Source organism: Clarias gariepinus, chromosome 19 (assembly GCF_024256425.1).
Source record: "Clarias gariepinus isolate MV-2021 ecotype Netherlands chromosome 19, CGAR_prim_01v2, whole genome shotgun sequence".
NCBI classification, from domain to species: domain Eukaryota; kingdom Metazoa; phylum Chordata; class Actinopteri; order Siluriformes; family Clariidae; genus Clarias; species Clarias gariepinus.
In genome coordinates this window covers 26,220,979-26,240,250 of record NC_071118.1, presented here as the reverse complement: position 1 = coordinate 26,240,250, position 19,272 = coordinate 26,220,979, and the positions used below count along the sequence as shown (strand labels likewise).

Sequence of the window (19,272 nt, the reverse complement as noted above, 5' to 3'; positions counted from 1 at the left end):
AGGATGCGTTCCTTGTTTAGTCTCCTCTCAAAGTTTCGTCCTATTACCATCTCAGGAAGCTTTTCTTTGCCACCGTCGCCCTTGGCTTGCTCATCAGGGACCATCTGATCATCATGATTTACTGTATACATATTTTCCTTACACTTTTTAAACCAATTTCCCTAATTATTTTTTTTATTCTGTAAAGCTGCATTGCGACAATGACCATTGGTAAAACCACTATATGAATATAATTAAATTAAATTGAATATTTAAAATATGAAAGCTGAACTTATTATTGTTCTTTTTTTCCCATTTCCTTTTTTTTTTTTTTTTTTTTCATTTTTACACACCCACTTTCAAAATAAATTTTAATCTCTCAACAATTAACACTTGATATTGTGATACTAAAAAAGAGATTTAATCTGGGATGGTTTCATTTAATAATATCTGTATAACCTTAATTAAACTTTATATATTCAGGCATATTTAATAGACAGTGCTCGTCCTATAAAGATGTATTATATTAACAGTAACTTACCTTGGTGTCTGAGAAGAATTCATAGCTTTTAATTAAGGTTGCCCGACAAATGTCTTACAGTTACAGGTAACTCTGTACACGCTTTACGTGTAAAATGTAAACGCTGCTTCTTTTGTCCTCTCTCGCTTCCCGTAGAGACACAATTGTATTGTATTTCAATTAACTCGTTGTTTTCTGTATGAGTGCACTACATAGAGACGGGAGTGAAGGCGTCTAATGCACTACGTAGTGGACTAGAGGCGTTTACTTTGAAGCAGTTTGTGATACAGCCCGTGTTACAGGATGTTGTTGAGTGAAAGCAGCATGGAAGTCGCGCGACTGATTTTGTGCGCGTTATTTTTAAGATGATAAACATTTCCGAGTTTATGTATAATATTAAATAGTGAAATATAAATTATAAAATAAAGAAATTATTCAATAAATTATAGTTTAGTTGAGTTGAAGAGTGTGAACATGCCTCGCTATGCGCAGCTTGTAATGGGACCCGCTGGAAGCGGCAAGGTAAAAGAAGATTAATAACTCATTTTTTATATATTTGTTTTTATTCATTATATCTCTGTTACATTTTTATTCAGTTGGTTATTTTTAAATTTGTTAAATTTCTTGTCATTAAAGTCATTATAGACAACTCTCCTTATATCTTATTAAAGTGTCATAATTATCTACTAGTGTTGCTCTGAGTTACAGTGTGATAATTTAAAAAATAATATAATTATAAGTGTTCATGTGAAGCTTTCTGCGATACATTTAATTTAATTTGACTATTTAATATCTATGGAAGGAGTCTCCAGTATTAGTGCATTTTAACCCTCAGTAAGTTTTCAGGTTACATCTCAAGCTGTGATTTCTTAACTTAAGGAATAAATAATACATAAAATGTGTTTATAATATAATTTTTTCCACTCAAACAACTGAAAGTGTTTTGTTCCTTATTTATTGGCCAGCCCTAACGGTTATAATATATATAAAAGTTTGTGTATGTGTGTGTGTAGAAACCTCTACGCATGGCCAGACCACGTCTTCAAACCTGTTAAACAGATTATATAATACATTTTCTCATATAGTCGTTTAAAAATGTTAGTCCAGCGGACCATCTGATCCATACACAACTTGGCACAGGTTTTTACGGCAGCTGTCCATCCGACGCACCCTGACATTTTATCCGGGCTTGGAACCAGCACTGTATCTAGTAGCTAGGGTTTGGGCTGTGGGTGGGAATCGAACCCAGGTTATCCTCATGGCAGAATAGAAATCTACCACTGAGCAACCAATGCCCATAGACTGTTACAAATTTACCTCTATATAAATGTGATAAAAATGAGCTGTTTCTACAGAAAATCACAGGACACAACAAAATGTCCACTCAAACATTCTTTACTTTTTTTTAAAAATGTCTTTGCAGAGTACATACTGTTCCACTCTGATCCAGCATGCTGAATCCATAAACCGGTCCATACAGGTTGTAAACCTCGATCCAGCCGCAGAGCACTTCAATTATCCGGTCATGGCAGGTAAGAGCCATCAGTAGAGCAGGTTTCTGAAGCAGGAGATTCAGCACGAGAGGGAAAAAAAGCTGAGGAATACAATTCCCTTAGTCTAATTATGTGAATGAGCCAAACCTTTATTCTAAAAATAAATGAACACGAATATGTTCCAATTGAATGATTATTCTGCTGCTCCACTTTACTTCAAATAACAGATATCCGAGAGTTGATCCAGGTGGACGATGTGATGGAGGATGACTCGCTGAGGTTCGGCCCAAACGGAGGCTTAGTTTTCTGCATGGAATACTTCGCTAATAACTTCGACTGGCTGGAAGAAAGTCTTGGGCATGTTGAGGATGACTACATCCTTTTCGACTGCCCAGGTTGTTAAATAGCTGTTTTGGTATTTTCAAGAGCTTTGTACATTTAAGGGAATTGATCGAAGTAGCAGAGCAACTGTAACAAAGTTCTTGAGATGAGAATAAATGTTAAGTTTACTGGTCAGAAACCACATTATTAATTTTTTTGTGTCTGATTTTAGGTCAGATTGAGCTGTACACTCATCTTCCGGTCATGAAGCAGCTAGTCGAGCAACTCCAGCAGTGGGAGTTTCGTGTGTGTGGCGTCTTTTTAGTGGATTCTCAGTTCATGGTGGAGCGCTTTAAGGTAATAAAATAGAGCTCTTGAAATGTTATAAACTGTGTTTATTCTTATATTTTTTTTAAGATCTTCCTCACAGACTAAATGTGGAAGTTTGGCTAAAAAATTAACCTCACTCCATACTCTCTCTGTTTTCCAGTTCATATCTGGTGTAATGGCAGCCTTGAGTGCCATGGTGGCGCTGGAAATCCCTCAGGTCAACATCATGACCAAAATGGACCTGCTGAGTCCTAAGGCTAAGAAAGAAATTGAGAAGTAAGTGAGGGTTAACAATGTAAACTTTTGTCTTGCTGCTAAAGTATGCATTGTGGAATGAAGTGTATTGTGAACAGGGAGGTGACGTCTGCATATGCACTGCAGGTATCTAGATCCGGATATGTATTCGATGATGGAGGACAGCTCTGTCACGCTGAGGAGCAAAAAATTCATGAAGCTCACCAAAGCAATCTGTGGTTTGGTAAGTCTGCTATTAAAAGCTAGTGATGGTAAGACTCACAAATGCAAATGAGTGTATCAGGGTGCCAAAGCTTATATTACTTAATATAAATTTCATGACATGTTCCCTCTTCCCTTCTTTGTTTTTAACAACTGTGAATGTTATGTAAAATTCACTGCATGTCTTGAGAGGAAGATGGCCTTTTTTTTCTTTAGATTGATGACTACAGCATGGTGCGTTTCTTGCCCTTTGATCGCACTGATGACGAAGCCATTAACATTGTTCTTCAGCACATCGACTTCTCCATACAGTACGGCGAGGACCTGGAGTTCAAGGAGCCAAAGGTAGAAACGTTTCCCCATTAAATGATAAACAAAAATATATTAGAAAGCTTGATGTTTTAAGTTCTAATCCAAGTTTGGATGAGATTTGGCATTCTGAAACTCTAAGACATGCTTATGAGTGGATACAGTATATTACCTTAGTAAAATGGTATGACCAGTAATGGCTGTGTTCAAATTCAAATTTTGTTGTTCCAACAACAACATACAGTATAAGTGAACATGTATATCAGATAAAGCAGAAAGTAATATTTTATCATTGTTAAATGCACATGCATTTATGCTGCACCATGACACTTCTTTTTGCCATTAGCATTGCTTTGTGTATATTCTTCATAATGTATATCATAGTCATTATTTCATCACATTTTTATCACTTTTATTAATCTTTTCCAGGAGAATGATGAGGAGCCTGGCAACCTGAATTATGATGAGTATTTCCAGGACAGAGTGGATTCCTAAACTCCACAGCTGCATGATCACCTGACAGACTAAAGGGAACACATATTTGTAAATTGCTCACCTGCTTGGCGTTGTGGAAACCCAAGCCTGCAAATGAACAGCACTGTCAGAAAAAACCTCAGTGTAAAGAGAGAATGCTTTATTATTATTCTTTTTAGTTTGTTTATTAGTTTTTTTTCGTATGACTGCCTAGTTCTTTTATCTATGCTCTTTGCTCTTATAGCATGCTACATTCTATAAGGTGTAGTGTTAAATATTTTTTCAATAAAAGTGTGATTTTTGGAAAGCAGGCATGTGCCTGTATACCAAACCATGTGCTATTTTTGTATATATGTTAAAATAAATAAATCTAATAAATAAATAATAATAATAATAATAATAATAATAAATTGAATGTTGGCCACACCTTATAGCTCCAGGATCCCTGGTGTGATCCTGATCCCAGGATAATGCCTGTTCTCCCTATGCTCAAGGGGGTTTCCTTAAGATTCATTAGCCTCCCCTGACTTCCCAAAAGAAAAAACTTTTAAGACAAGTCAACTTGCAACTCTACATTTCCACTAGAAGCACATATCATGCGCATATAAAGCATTGTTGCCTTGCAGCTCCAGGGTCCAGGTTCAATTGCCACCTCAGGTTTCTGTGCATGGAGTTTGCATGTTCTCCCTGTGCTTGGTGGGTTTCCTCTGTGTATTCCCGTTTCCTTTCGTAGTCCAGACATTCTGATTAGGCTAATTGGTGTTCCCAAATTGCCCCATAATGTGTGAATAAGCATGTGAGTGTGTGTATGTGTGTACCCTGCCCCATGCCCTAAGTTTCTTCGTGACCCTGTATACAGGATATAGTATAGATGAGTGACTGAGTGGGTCAGTGAGTATCATGCACATAAAGTTAAGCAAAATATACTGATTCCATTTGTAAAAACAGGAAATATAGCAATAACAGCAATAATATTTTGTATTATTTGTATAGCCGTTTTGCGATGAATTGGCACTCTTTGGTGTGTGGACTGACTTTGGGGCAGAACGGTAGCGTAGTGGTTGGCACTGTCACCTTGCAACTTCAGGGCCAAAGATTTGAGGAATCCACTCTCTGGTCTGTGTGCGTGGAGTTTGCATGTTCTCCCTGTACTTGGTGGGTTTTCTCCAGGTTTCCTCCTACAGTCCAAAGACATGCAGATTAGGCTAAAGTGCCTATAGTGGGTGTGTGTGCCTTGCGATGATCTGACACCCTGTCCATTGTGTGCCTTGTGTCTAAAGTCTCCTCTACCAGGATAATTCAATAAAATTTTTCTTTAATTTTAATTCTTTAACAATTGATTTTGTCGCAAAGCAGCTTTACACAATCAAAAGAATTATTTAAGTTTGTATGAGATGTGAACGTGTATGAATCAAAATGATAAGACTGTCTCTGATGAGCAAGCTGAGGACGAGAGTGGTAATGGCAAGGAAAAACTCCCTGAGATGTTAATAGGAAAAAACCTTGGGAGGAACCAGACTCAACAGGGAACCCATCCTCATTTGGGTGAAACGGATAGCGTTCAGTATAACGGGATATGTGTTTAAGTTAAAATTGACTCCAGTTCGTTATTGGAGGCTCAGATAGACTAGGAAACTCCAGTCCTGAACTATCAAGCGAGTCCTCTGGGAACAGCTGTCTGCACCAGCCGAGGACAGGACCGTCTTCGTGGAAAGGTGGAGCTGTCCCCGGTCACCACACGCATGCCAGATAGACCACACGGGACATCCATGTGATAAGATCTCCAACCAGAAGCGGGACACCAGGACGAGTCAGACAGCTCCAGTGGGCAGAGGGGGTCTGGATCACTGGCGGCTCAGAAGCGACATGTATAGCCCAACAGGGAGAGGGAAAGAGAGAGAGAAGAGAAGGAGAGATGTTGTTATTTATGGTCAGAGTCAAACAATGTATAATGTGAATGTATATTTCTTGCAAGCAGGGACTCCGGCAGGATTAACTATGACAGCATAACTAAAAGGGAGAGCCAGAAGGAAACACAGGCATAAGGGGGAACTGAGATGTAAAGGATAAGCTGTGTGGAAGATAAAGGAATGAATAAATTAATTTATGAACGTTTCTGCCACCTTGTGGACAACTGGAGAAATTGCACTGGAATTTACAGTCCAGCTACTTCCGGTATCGCTGTGTTGGGTGGGACAGCGGAAGCGGCATTTTTCAGCGCTGTGACATTACTCGTTTTCCTTACAAAACCAGAAAACTAGTTAAAAATGCCGGTAAGCAGGCTTTTAAAAAATATTTAAACACTTAATTTTTTATATGTATATGACCGAAAATGTGTTTCAATGGCTTTGAACACGAGAGTGTCTAGCAGCTTTTAGCTAGCGAACTTGCTACATTAGCCAGCTACCTGGTTAGCCTGCAAGCTTACAACATTACATCCTTAGATATATTAGTTTATTCGCTTTGAATATAATTTAGGATCGGATCTATTAGTTATAAATACAGTGTTTTTTTCTGCTTGTTTTTTTAAGCATATTATTGTATATGTCTAATGCAGTGTTCTGAAACTTCAGTGTTATGAAGCTTGTTTTGCAGTGATGTGCAAATATTAATATCTCTAAAGAGAATGTACACAATAGTTATAATATCAAATACCATTCAATTGTCTGTTGCATTGTTGGTCTGCCTTTCATTTTGCAGGCTTATCACTCCAGTCTAATGGATGCCGACACCAAGTTGGTGGGAAATATGGCACTGTTGCCCCTCAAAACACAGTTTAAAGGTCCTGCTCCTAAAGAAAGTAAGATATTTCTTTTGACCCAAACATGCAACCTTTTTTTTATAAGTTTTATACAGGTTGTTATAAGCGCTGTGTCGTTTCTTCCTTAAATGGTCTTAAAGCTGTCACCTCTCAGCTCGTCATCTGTGCATAATGTTCCTGTTTCCTTTTTTTTCTTCTCTTTCCTCTTTCAGCCAAAGACACAGACATCATCGATGAGGCCATCTATTACTTTAAAGCCAATGTTTTCTTCAAGAATTACGAAATTAAGGTAAGGTAAGATTTAAAAAAGATCTTTTTTAAAAACAGGAAGTGAGAGCGAGGACAGAGAGAAAAAAATGCATGCATGCCTCAACGTGCATGTCCGTCTCAGCTGCCTCAGTGCATTTCTGTTTCACCTTCACTCATTTACAGATTGTTGAGTCTGTTCTTGTTTCTGCCTAAAACTGATAAGCATTATGTACACTTCTAGCCTCTCATGAATATCCCTGTCATTTACTTTCTTCTTTACGTTCTGATTCTTTCTTGACTGATATCATGTCATTTCTTAGAATGAGGCAGACCGAACGCTGATCTACATCACTCTGTACATCTCCGAATGCCTCAAGAAGCTGCAGAAGGTAAGTTAAATATGGAACAAAACATTCTGTTATAGCAGAATTGTCAAGGATGACGTTACTGTTACCACCACAATAACATCATAGATTTTGGCATCACTGACAGTATGTCTATTAAAGAACATATCTTTTTACCCGTTCATAGTTATCGTTTGATAAAGCATTGCTGTACATCAGCTATAAACATTCAGATTCTCACTACCCTATTTATTTATTAAGTAAATAAATAAATTGAAAATGTTATTTTTAGACTTTACTATGGCAGAACACTTTGTAACAAAGCTCTGAATCTGGAGACTCCTTTCATCAATCTATCTTTAATCTTTAATTTAGTACTATCTCTACTTTTTGAAAAGATTGGTGACTTTTAAAAGTGATCTTGTATAACTGATTTAATTTAAAAAAACAAATTATACAGACATTTGGTTATTTATGAGTGCCGTTCAAGTCAAACCGGTATTTGTATAGATTGATAGATATGCTTTATTGATCCTGTGAGGGAAATTGTGTTACACAAAAAAGTTAGTAAGGTTGCACAAACAGTAGTAAGGTGGAGGGGTAATTAATTTTTTTTTTTACAATATATAAATTAATACAGTATTGCAAATGCTATATTGGAAAAAAACAGAGAGCAAACTGGCAATTCAAAATAAGAAAATGATGAAATTGTGATTGCATTTTTGCTGAATGATGACATACAAGCGATTAACATTTACAGAAGACTTAAAGCACAATACAGTGCTGAGGCTCTTACTCGCAGTGAAACATTTGAATGGTTGCAAATGTATTAAAGAAGGTTGTACGCCTCTGTGTGACAATTAGGTTGAGGTGGCTAGGATCACACTTCCACCGTTCCTGTGAACGTTCAGTGAGTGAAACGTCTAAACATTAAAAATAATAATAATAGTCACCAACTTGCAGAAGAGACACATCTGTCTGTGTGATTTCCCAACACCACTTTCATATTACAGGAACTCCGGCTAAGAGTTTTTGCCCATACATTCCTGATCTCGCTCCAAGCCATTTCCACATGTTTGGGGGCATTTAAGGAGTTCCTGGGAGGCCAGAGTTCCAAATGTAAAGCATTTAGTCCGATCACGGCTCTAGCGTAATGAGAGAACTTTTAAACATGATGATATCCGAGCACTAGTGACACACTGGGATAAGTGCCTTAATGTAGGAGGGGATTATATAGAGAAATAAAGGGATGATTCTGTCATGCGCAATCAGAAGTTCCGGTTTGACTTGAACACCCCTCGTATAATACTAAGATAACATTTATAGCTCTTTTTGGTACTTTGGTTGTTCCTAGTCGAGCATAGCTTTTTCTAAAACTAGACCTCATTATCGTTTTCCTACTGTTATGTGTTTTGAACACATCGTCATTTTTAATTCACAGTGCAGCTCAAAAAGCCAAGGAGAGAAGGAGATGTACACACTGGGAATCACTAACTTGCCTATCCCAGGAGAGCCTGGATTCCCTCTCAACGCCATGTATGTTAAACCTACCAGCAAACAGGAAGAAGGTGCGCTGCTTTACTCCTTCAGTACTCCTTAACTTAATCACATTGATTCAGAAATCATTATATACATCGCCAGTCAATCAATGGCAGTGACTTTTTTTTATCATTATTTCTGTTTTTTTTATAATACAAAAAAGTAAATGTTTACAGCTGTAGCTTTAATGCTTTCCCTGTACTCTTATCAGTCTCCACTCCCTTTATGATGTTGATTTGGTGTTTGCTCTAATGCCCTGTGCAGAGAATATGAGGGCTTACCTGCAGCAGATTCGGCAGGAAACAGGCCTGAGACTGTGTGAAAAAGTCTTCGACCCACAGACTGATAAGCCGAGCAAGGTAAGGCGGTTTATTAGCAGTGGGCTTACTAAATAAAGAACGAAAATGTCCAGAATACCTTTTTATAGCCGATACAATTATTTGTTGCTGTGCACAATGTCAGCTGAATGTCAACATATTCTGGTTAACAGCTTAAAAAATGACATACACTTTCTCTGCCACTTTATTAGAGATGTCTAGTTTATATATCTCCTTATTGGTGGCTAAGGACTGCCAGATCATCTGGTTCACATGCTTAACAAAGGTTTTATGCTGGATGCCCCCCAATTTGATCCATGCAGTAAAAGGACACTGACTTGTATACATCATTCGTAGGCCAATAAGTGTTTAAAGTGACGTCTGAGTAAACACAGTGTTAAAGTTAATAAAAATGAAAGCATAAGTTGTTTTAAACTAGATGAACATTTTGAATGCATGCAGTGGCCTGGAAAATGTCCCATTTCTTGTGTCATTTTATGAATAGATTTGGTTGTTGGATAGCTACATGCCTTTTCAGGCATGGGACGTAACCTTAATTGATTGTACGATGCATATCTCAGTGGTTCATTGATTAAAAGTTTAAATAGAAGAAAACATCAAAATATCATTACCACACACAAAATAAAATCAAGTAAATATTGTAAAACCAGACTATGCTAATCACTATTTTTTCTTCTTTTCCCACAGTGGTGGATGTGCTTTGTAAAGAAACAGTTCATGAACAAGAGTCTGTCTGCTCCTGGGCAGTAAGAGGCAACCTGGGGATTTTTTTTTCCTCCACTCATCCATGTGGAACGTGGGTGGGAATAATATTCCAGTTTTGGTTGTTTTTCCTTTTTCTTTTTTTTTTGTTTACTTCCATTGAATACCAGAGTTAAGATTAATTTTATACTGCACATTTTATTTCCTGACATCATGCGGTACACCATGTATGAACAACACAAGGTGATCAAATAAAAGCTGTAAAATAAAAAGGATTTCTGTACTTGTGTACAAATACTTGAACATTTTTCTGCACAGGAAATGTTTTAATTTTCCTTACTGTGGGATAAACATGTTCAAAATATGACTTTTTCTAAAAATATTGAATTTTGTAAAAAGAATTATGAAGTTTATATGAAATATATACAAATAGTGAGGAATTGTGATGCACCTGAGGAGAGTAAAGTGTGTTAACAAGAACCACAAAGGTTTCTTACATATTAAGAATATTCATAAATCACAGCAGATATTAAGTTATGGGAAAACAGACCAAGAAGATAGATTTAAGACAATGCTTTTAATGAGAAATGAGGCAAATTAAGAGTAAAGGACTAAAGATTTAAAAACAAATACTGAACAAGTGGTACGTCAGTGGCTGGCAGCTTTAATTATAGCCACAAACTAATAAAAACTATGTAGGAGAAACTCAAATTGATGGTGAGACTGATATGGCTATAATACAAGATATTTACAGTAGACAAAAATATTTAAATATTTTCTATTATATGAGGCTTCTTTCTGGCTTTTTAAAATACACAGGAAGATTCTGACATCACTGAATACAATTCTGTCTTGTACAAGAGGAGATAAATTAAGGCAGCAGGGAGCACAGCGACTCCTTAGTGAGATATTTGCGCTATGAGCTGCAGCTCTCTTCAGCTACAGAGAGTGTGAAACTGGGAAATTTGCATAAGTGACTTTGCACATAGTAGATGGCTCAGAGGCAGGGAGGAAGAAAAGCGAAAAAGGTCATGTAATGCATTCAACTTCAGCATTATGCAGACAATAAATAAGCTTCTTTTCTCTCATACAAAACACATACACACAATACTTCCGACTACAAGTTTAGAGAAGATCCAGCTTTTAGAAAGTTTCATTTCTTTGTGGCACAGTGTGATGGATATCTGACCTCTTGAATTTAAAGCTCTCCTGTCTGTGAAAAAGAAGACAAATAATTTGATCAGTAATTAATGATGAAGTGACAAATTACTGATATGCCAATTCTACGTGATACATTTTTTGATAAATGTTATATAGAGACAGAATTACCATTTAAGTGAGTGTGGCAGTAAAGGGAAGATCTAGTCGAAGGCCATCTCCTGGCTTTTTCTTACACATCGGTCTACTTTCCTTTTGAACTCACCAGTTGGATCCTCTCGCCATTCTTTCTGTGAACACACACAACCTTGGACATCATCCAAGTATTCTCCGCATCAACATCACAACATGATGAATCTGTGTCAGGATCCAGACTTACGGCAGCATCCACGTTGGCCGGCGAGTCGCTGTTAGGGTCAGCTAGCATGGATATGACGCTGATCATGATCGTCTCGACGGTGTGGATCGGCAGCCAGCGCTCTTCAGGTTTCTCGTAGCCGAACTTGTCCTCACCTGGTTCGTGCAAGATCGAGATGCAGACGTCTCCATTCTTTGCCACTGAAAGTGTGGGATCAGAACCGAGAGTTTACTACGAAAGGTTCATAATCTGCTGCTGTAATAAAAGATTTGGAGCAAATAAATCCTCCAAAAGATAATTCTGTGAGCACAATGGTTATATGCAAGTTCCTAGCTAGAGGGGTCATGTGCACTTACCATTAGGATGCCAGATCTCTGTAACAAATTTCATCTTCGGAGGACGAAGTGGATAGTCATGAGGAAAGGTGAGGTTCACTTTAAAAAATCCACCCTCGCTATCACAGGAAACAGAAAATCAGAGAAAATAAAAATCCTGTTAGAACGCTGATTTTTTTTTTTAAAGCAATAATGAGTGGATATAAATGTGTATGAGTTACTCACAACAACGTATCTGCTGGACCGATAATCACAACCTCCCACTGATAGATATCATCGTCGTCGATCAGACCAGCCGAAAAGCCCTCAGCAGGGTTCTTATTAAGTTCTGAGATCAAGTACAAAAAAATAAAAAATTATACATCATAAATTGAATTTATCATATGGATGTGAAGCCAGTGCCAAAGGAGGGGATACAGTAACAATTATTACCTTGTATTTGATTTAATTTACTGACTAAACAAAGACTAAAAAAGGATAAATAAATGGATAATTACATATTTAAACGTTTTTTTCCCCCTTCCATAAATTTAGGATATAATAAATGTTCAGGATTAAACTACTATCACAGGCATTTGACCAAGTCCCGCCTCCTGGTTGTTCTGATTGGCTGACAGGGCCTGAGCTTGAATAAATATCCAATCACATAGCGCAGGAGGCGGGTTTTGTTAATACAATGTCGCTAAACAGTGTGTACACGCTGTTTTTCAAAAAAGAAAAATACTAAAATGTATGTATAATTGTCTTATGTATTTAACTTGACATAAGTTAATAACCAATTAAGTTTTTTTTCTGTAAATTTATGTAAATCTCACTAACATTACTGACACGTTTTTCTGTTTCAGCAGTCCGAACTACTAGCCTAACAAATTACTTCACATTTTTATATTAAAGTTATCTAAACATGACAAGTTATAACCATATAATCATTTGTTTAACAGCTGTTTCCGCTAATTATCTTATCTTTATGTCCCAATGCCTAATTATATAACTACTTTATACAGAACTAGCTAGCTAAAAAAAAAAAAAAAAAAAAAAAGGGAGTCAAATTTACATCCAAGCAATAATATATATTATATTACCTGCTAATTGTTTTCTAAGGAGAAGTGACGACTGGTCGGTCATTTTAATTAGCCACTTAAAGTACAAAAACCTAAAAGTACATATAAAGACAACAGCGAAGTTCACGAACACGATTCCCTGCTCTTTCCCTTTGTAACCGCTGTTGTCATCTGATTGACATTTTATTCGTCCAATCACAGCTGAGACTTAACCAAAACTCTCTGTGCGCATGCGCAACAGTAACACGCAAATGTAGCAACACAATTGGGCAACACATGTTCTGTAGAAATCTAGAAACCTGTCGCCGACGCTTTGAGTCATAGTCGTCCCAGGATTTAAAAAATAAATAAAATGCGTCTAATTACCATTTAAATAAATAATAAAAGGTTATTAACAACACCTCACATACATAAAATAGGTTAACAATTTAGATTTTATATCTAAACTGATACGCTTAAACTGATAGGTAAGAGCTTTAACACACTTATTAACAGTTTTAAATAAATGAAGCCAATAGAACACAAACCTGAACATGAGCTGCTCTGTAGTAATAATAAATGTCCACTAGATGGCATACTTCACACACCAGAAAGCGAGAAACAGACTGGACAAACACAGTGTTGTAGTAATAATTAATGTGCACTAGATGGCAGACTACTCACCTAAGAAAGAAGGAATCCTGCTGGACACACTGTGCTGTAGTAAGGACAAATATCCACTAGATGGCACACTACTCACATCCAAGGTGCAACGCCGAAGCCAGTGAGAGAAAAATGTAACTACACAAGTTTAGTTTATCATGATGCATCAACAGGGAGAATGTGAATATATTTGACTCAAAAGGTGCATTAAAATGTCCACATAACCAGAAACACCGGCTCTTTTTCGTCACCACCTCTTATCCTTAGAGCTTTATTATCTCTCTAACATGCCAGTTTCTTGCATTTGTGTTTTTTCCAGGCCCTTATAAGGCCGGCGTATGGCTGTGTGCCCAGACACCCACACCAAACATGGCCTTTATATGGCAGAAGGTGGTTTAGCAGTCTCATTCCTCATCCGGGAAACCAAAACAACAGGATTAGCTTTTTTTCTGCATGATACAAGCAGACACTGTTGTCAGAAAGTAAAACCTGGTGTCTTTGTATTTTGTCAAAATTGAACATTTGATTTGATTACTATTTGTGATAAATTCTCATTGCTGATTGGTCAAAAAGTGGTCGTTCATTGTCTATAACATCAGCTACAGGCTCATAGCAATATTAATCAGATTACAGCTGTTATAGTGTAAGTGATAAGTCAATAACATAACTTGAAGATACATAGATACATGGCATGTATCTATAAATAGTTAAAAGTATGACATTATTTAGGGTATTTTAAAATTGTAATTATTAGCAATTTGCTTTGCTATGAAAAAAAACAAGATACTTACTTTAGAGTACGTCAGAGCATTGTGTAACCAAATATATATATCTTATATATGATTAATCACTCACATCAGCTTCAGATTAGACTACATCACATAATGTTGATTATTTTCAGTTTTTTTTTCTTCCTTCACACATTATATTTTAGTGTAAAAGTAGACATTGTGATAATCCCACAGAGGATACTAGGAGCTAACTAAATGTATTATTAAAAGGTTCAGTTAAATAAAATTGTACACATCATAGCATTCCAACAACCAGTGTCTTTCTACTGTACAGTATGTCCATAGTGCTCAGGCCAAAGTGGTTTGCATGCAACTATCGTTTTTAATGCATGCTCCACTATACTGGACTGCTGACTGGACTTTTTAGACCGGCTGTAGTTAAAGTGTCAGTCATGGGGTGAGTGATAAATGGCCTATACTGTAAATGGCTTGACTGACTATTGGGTAAGATACATGAACAAGAGATTTTAAATGTATTTTAATTCAAATATGTGAAGTTGTTTGTAATAATAAGACATACCAATCCCTTATTTGTGAGCCTAGTTTTGATTTATTGCAAGTTATATACATTACAATACTAGTTTGCAATTTTTACATTTTAAAGGGAACTTTATTTAAATTTATTTTTTTTTAGTTTTAATTGTTTGTGTAATATGTGAATGACATCAAATGCAAAAAAATGCATTTAAACATATGATGCTCTGAAGTTGCATGACATTATGTGAATAATGTGATAAAAAACAAAAACAACTTGGAACCTAACCTGGGACACATCAATGAAGTCCAAAAGGGAACCGCATGCACCGAAAGGTGACTAAATAAAAAACGTGTGAAATCCAAAGGCACAAATCTCCATGACAACCCTGAGGTGCCAAAACTAATTTAGTGTGCTCATATCTGTTTATCTGTGCTCATGGTGTGTCAGAATGATTGCAGACTCTCAGAGTCAATCTCCTGATTTGTTCCTGCAAGGCTGTTTTATCAGTGACACAGCATGCACTGAGCAAGCGCACTATCACTGCGTCCAAATATAACCACATTTCTCCACAGACGTTCCTCAGAACGTCCTGATCTAATACTGTGGCTGATTGCTAGTCAGTGGTTGGCGGTCATCTAAAGTGACATACTGTACAGAGCTGAGCAGTTGAGGGTTAACAGCCTTTAAGTTTCATGCTCAAGAGCCAAATCTTGTCATTGTGTTGCCCGGATTTCATCTTACAACTTTTCAGTCACTAGAGATTTACCTGCTAAAGCAATTAGCATTTTAATTCGGGGAACATAGAGACAACATTAAGATCCACAAAGTCCACCGAAATGTATATTTAATCAGTTAACATTTTTTGGACCCATCCCGGGCAGCAATTTTTTTTTTTTAAGGATATGCTGCATATTGACATTATGGTTAAGATTTTTAAGCATAGAAGTATCCAACAAAAAAAGTAGCTAGTATTAAGAACATTTTAATTATTGATTTTAATTTCAGGTCTATAAATGAGCACTTCATGTTTGATGTTTATATGGGTAACACAGTTGTAACTTTCAAGTGACCTCATTACTGAGAACAAAAGAAGCTGAATGAACTTCTCTTCTTCACATACTCTTTAGAAATTCAGATGATGCAATGAGTGCACAATAACAGAACACAATCATGAGAGTAAAAACACTCTATATTTTCTCTATATAATCCCCCATTAGACTTGTACTAATGCACTTATCCTAGCATTTCACTAGTGCTTGGACACATTAAGGTAGAAGGTTTTTCATTATCTTAGCCATGATCGGAAGGCCTGCTTCACGTCTGAAACTCAGGTCTCTATTGGGCTCCAAGCCAGCTCAGCCAGGATCATCATTCACATGGCCCCTTTAAAATGTTTGCACCATTCCAATGTTTTACTGCTGCTAAAAGTCTTATCACCATACTTTACTTGAAGTCTTCTGTCTTTACACCTTCATTCACTAGAAATGTAATTACAAGTCCTGGTTTGACTTGAACACCCTTCATATTTAATAAAATATGAATAAAAACATTCATACAATAAAGTTTTTTAATGTTCATATTTAAGTGTAAATGGTTGTTATAGTGGGCTAAAATATGTGTTGTAGATTTCTTTTATGAAGTGTATTAAAGTATAAATATAAAGCTATTTCTATGAAAATGTCCATGCATTGTTGTGTGTGACTGCACAAAAAGTGTGTAAAATGTCTTTAATCTTCGCTTTACATATGTATTTGTAAATGTAATGTAGTAGGTATGTAATGTAAGTTAGGATACAAATAACATACTAATTATGGAATCTCTTAAAATATAAAATATTAACTACAGTGTAATTGCATAAAGGCATATAAAGTGGTTTTACTTTTATTAACTGAAATCAACAGTTTAGTAATTTTGAATGTATTTGAATTTTTTTATGTTATAAAATGTATTAAAAATAAACAAATTGTATTTACTGTAAAAAGCAGCTAATTGGTGATTTCCCATATTAATAATGACATTTATATATATTGTATAGTATTATATTATTACACAATGTGAAGTGCCATTTAGTGCTAGTTTGAATTTTACAAAGTGGGTTATGAGAGTATAAAATCAGTCTATTAAAAGTTCACCTAAATGAGAAATAGTATATTGTTTTATAGTATTTTTGACTTGTTGTACTTGCTTTTTGGAGAGAAAAGAGTTTCAGTTAATTAGTTTGCTTGTGGTCTTCCCACAAAATCCTCAAAAACTGTCTCATTTTTAAAATAAACTCAAAAGTATATGCAATATTTTAACATCTCCCAGATTTTTTATTTTTTTTTTACATTTATTTTCCTATTAGGTTTTATTTTATTTTATTCATCACACATTATTCACAGAAAAATCACACCATCACATAAGAATTGTATGTGATCTTGCTGGAAGGATTGACTTATAAAATAATACATAAGCTGTAACGTAATGTGTATTAATACAAATTATTTTTGGTTAAAGTTGACAGCACGTTTTTCCAGATGAACATGCCCACATCATTTAACAGGAAAGATCAGCTGATCCAATCACAGCCTACTGACGTAGGCAGCAGCTGTAATCCGATTGGACGACTTTATCCCCTATAGAACCCAGCATCATTCTAGAACAGTCCCGACGGTCACCTCGTTATCACAAGTCAAGCACGCTGTAACGCCGCCGCTCTGATTAGCCGCAGGCGCTAAATTTTTGCAGGACGTTAATCCAACCGCCATATTGGAAAGGGGCAGATTTAAATTGTGAGGCACTGCGGGTCGTGATATAATTTTGACTATAACTCAGTTTGTGTTTAAATTTTTGTGTATTAAAGTGACATTTTTTACAACATTTTACGTTTCATAAATCTTTTCATGATTTAGTTTAAAGTGTAAATTTACATGACTGTTAAAAATTCAATTTTAAGCCGAATTCCTGGACAAATGCTGATATAGTTTAGGTGGAAATTACCAACCTATTAATAATAATAATTTATTATATATTTTTTTGTGGTTTATACATCTTAATAATAGTCAGTACTAGTAACCGTAACGCCTTAATGCTTAAGTAATATGTTAATCTTTTCCTGTCGTGTAATCTTTTTTTTTTTTTTTTGGTTGTTTGGCCACAATGGCATTTTTGGGTATAAAATCTATAACATTCATGCTCTGAATTCAAATCAAGTTTATAAGGCCAACTGGAAATGGTGTTGCCCTTTTTAATATGGCGGCCCGGTTCGCTTGTAGTTTATCTACTTTTGCATGGATGTTTGTGTAACCGTGAGTGTGATTCCGGTAACAAGACGTCTTTGATGTCTTCCTAATAGTAGACAAATTTCTCTACTATTTCGACATCATGTACAACTATCTTATCAACCATTAGCACTTGCGGTTGGGACGCCTGAGCTTTTTTTCGCACGAGCCGTTCTACGTAGAGCACGCACGATTTCCAGATTGCCTTCAGCCAATCGGTGGCGTCCAGGACTTCCGGGTCGTGCTCGGCCAATCAGAGTCTTCCACATGCGGACACAGAAACGGAGCGTATGCGGCTCGGTCGACAAGCAAAGAGAGAGAGATAGAGAAGTGAGATCTGCTCGCGCCGATGTGCTCGTGGTGGTAGTAGCCGGTTTTTGTGCTACTCTTAGGAATGAGCTGAAGATTATTTTTTTCATGACGGCGGCTCATTATAAATAGTCCTAGGCGCGTTACACAACATTTTGACGTCTAAATGACATCGCAGTAGGTCTTTGCGTCTGACACCGGTTCGGTTAAAAAACTTAGCTGGTTGCAGTGAAGTAACGTTAGCTTAGCATAGCGCACGGCACCATAGCATAGATAGCTCTGTCACGGTCCTCGTCGTTGTGCTGTGCGCTGCACTGGACTTCCTTAATTATTGTTACGTGTTGCTATTCAGCTTTATTAAGAATTTAATAGTTCTACCTAGCAAGTAGCGTGTGCTTCGTCCATTATGGAGAACGCTCACACCAAAACGGTAGAAGAGGTGTACAGCTATTTCAGCGTGAATGAAAGCACGGGACTCGGCCTCGAACAGGTCAAAAGACAGCGAGAGAAATGGGGACCAAACGGTAAGTGTGTGTATATGTGTGTGTGTGTGTGAGAGAGAGAGAAAGAGAGAGAGTCAAACAGCTTAACAGTCCAGCTCATTTTAATATCTGTGTAGGCTAACTGAGAGGAACGCTAGCCACGCAAATTAGCACTGTCATGTCTCTTTAGCTTGATGTTACATCAGCGATCTTTCTCGGGATCCCGTTTTTGAATATTCTGGTGTACATATATAATAAAGCGGTTAACTATTAGCTGATTGCGCATTAGTTGGCGTTGCCGTGGAAAACGTGTTGAGGCCTCGCGGCGACCGGCAACCGTTAACAGTCGAAATGAAAGCGACTGACGTCATCGCGGACTCGGCAGTGCTAGCCGCGGTCTGTTCAATATCACCAAGCAGTGTTTTTAAGTAACAGTGCTGTCTTAGAAACAGCTCATTTTAAATACCAAGCGTGGTTGTGTTTATGCGTACTGAAGCGATGAATTGTACTGTGCACGATGTATGTGCTTATTTACTTTTAAAATATAAATTGTTTAATAAATAGTTGTCATGCATCTCACTAT

The 19,272-nt window shown here is 36.8% G+C and overlaps 4 protein-coding genes across 4 annotated transcripts in view; 3 read left to right on the top strand and 1 right to left on the bottom strand.

Moving 5' to 3' along the window:
* The first annotated feature begins 806 nt into the window (after window positions 1-806).
* gpn3 (GPN-loop GTPase 3) lies at window positions 807-4,216 on the top strand. Its single transcript, XM_053478810.1, has 8 exons — window positions 807-1,021; window positions 1,923-2,031; window positions 2,220-2,387; window positions 2,546-2,670; window positions 2,804-2,919; window positions 3,025-3,121; window positions 3,316-3,444; window positions 3,838-4,216. Exons 1-8 carry the CDS (start codon window positions 974-976, stop codon window positions 3,901-3,903), a joined length of 858 nt encoding a protein of 285 aa, XP_053334785.1. The 5' UTR covers window positions 807-973; the 3' UTR covers window positions 3,904-4,216.
* A 1,797-nt stretch (window positions 4,217-6,013) lies between these two features.
* arpc3 (actin related protein 2/3 complex, subunit 3) lies at window positions 6,014-10,090 on the top strand. Its single transcript, XM_053478577.1, has 7 exons — window positions 6,014-6,155; window positions 6,583-6,682; window positions 6,856-6,932; window positions 7,213-7,281; window positions 8,678-8,804; window positions 9,040-9,134; window positions 9,801-10,090. The coding sequence occupies exons 1-7, from the start codon at window positions 6,150-6,152 to the stop codon at window positions 9,861-9,863; spliced, it is 537 nt and encodes a 178-aa protein (XP_053334552.1). The 5' UTR covers window positions 6,014-6,149; the 3' UTR covers window positions 9,864-10,090.
* Window positions 10,091-10,373: 283 nt separating this feature from the next.
* On the bottom strand, window positions 10,374-12,886 carry ube2g1b (ubiquitin-conjugating enzyme E2G 1b (UBC7 homolog, yeast)). The gene is made up of 6 exons (XM_053478633.1): window positions 12,749-12,886; window positions 11,892-11,994; window positions 11,688-11,785; window positions 11,353-11,531; window positions 11,145-11,263; window positions 10,374-11,028 (listed from the first exon to the last, which is right to left on the bottom strand). The coding sequence occupies exons 1-5, from the start codon at window positions 12,789-12,791 to the stop codon at window positions 11,177-11,179; spliced, it is 510 nt and encodes a 169-aa protein (XP_053334608.1). The 5' UTR covers window positions 12,792-12,886; the 3' UTR covers window positions 10,374-11,028; window positions 11,145-11,176.
* Window positions 12,887-18,180: 5,294 nt separating this feature from the next.
* atp2a2b (ATPase sarcoplasmic/endoplasmic reticulum Ca2+ transporting 2b) overlaps window positions 18,181-19,272 on the top strand; it is a 29,353-nt gene continuing 28,261 nt past the window's right edge. Inside the window, exon 1 of the mRNA XM_053478210.1 lies at window positions 18,181-18,731. Within this exon, the coding sequence (XP_053334185.1) occupies window positions 18,614-18,731 (118 nt within the window). The 5' untranslated portion in view covers window positions 18,181-18,613. The remainder of the gene's footprint in view (window positions 18,732-19,272) is intronic.

What these genes read in the sequence shown, in the direction of transcription:
- gpn3 (XM_053478810.1), top strand. Translation starts at nt 974, where the DNA reads ATGCCTCGCTATGCGCAGCTTGTAATGGGACCCGCTGGAAGCGGCAAG. An exon ending in GACCCGCTGGAAGCGGCAAG is followed by an intron (nt 1,022 to 1,922) that starts GTAAAAGAAGAT and finishes ATGTCTTTGCAG; the next exon opens with AGTACATACTGTTCCACTCT. An exon ending in TGGAGTTCAAGGAGCCAAAG is followed by an intron (nt 3,445 to 3,837) that starts GTAGAAACGTTT and finishes AATCTTTTCCAG; the next exon opens with GAGAATGATGAGGAGCCTGG.
- ube2g1b (XM_053478633.1), bottom strand. Translation starts at nt 12,791, where the DNA reads ATGACCGACCAGTCGTCACTTCTCCTTAGAAAACAATTAGCAG. An exon ending in GGTCCAGCAGATACGTTGTT is followed by an intron (nt 11,786 to 11,891) that starts GTGAGTAACTCA and finishes TTCCTGTGATAG; the next exon opens with CGAGGGTGGATTTTTTAAAG. An exon ending in CGGCCAACGTGGATGCTGCC is followed by an intron (nt 11,264 to 11,352) that starts GTAAGTCTGGAT and finishes GTGTGTTCACAG; the next exon opens with AAAGAATGGCGAGAGGATCC.
- arpc3 (XM_053478577.1), top strand. An exon ending in AGGTCCTGCTCCTAAAGAAA is followed by an intron (nt 6,683 to 6,855) that starts GTAAGATATTTC and finishes TTCCTCTTTCAG; the next exon opens with CCAAAGACACAGACATCATC. An exon ending in GCCTCAAGAAGCTGCAGAAG is followed by an intron (nt 7,282 to 8,677) that starts GTAAGTTAAATA and finishes TTTAATTCACAG; the next exon opens with TGCAGCTCAAAAAGCCAAGG.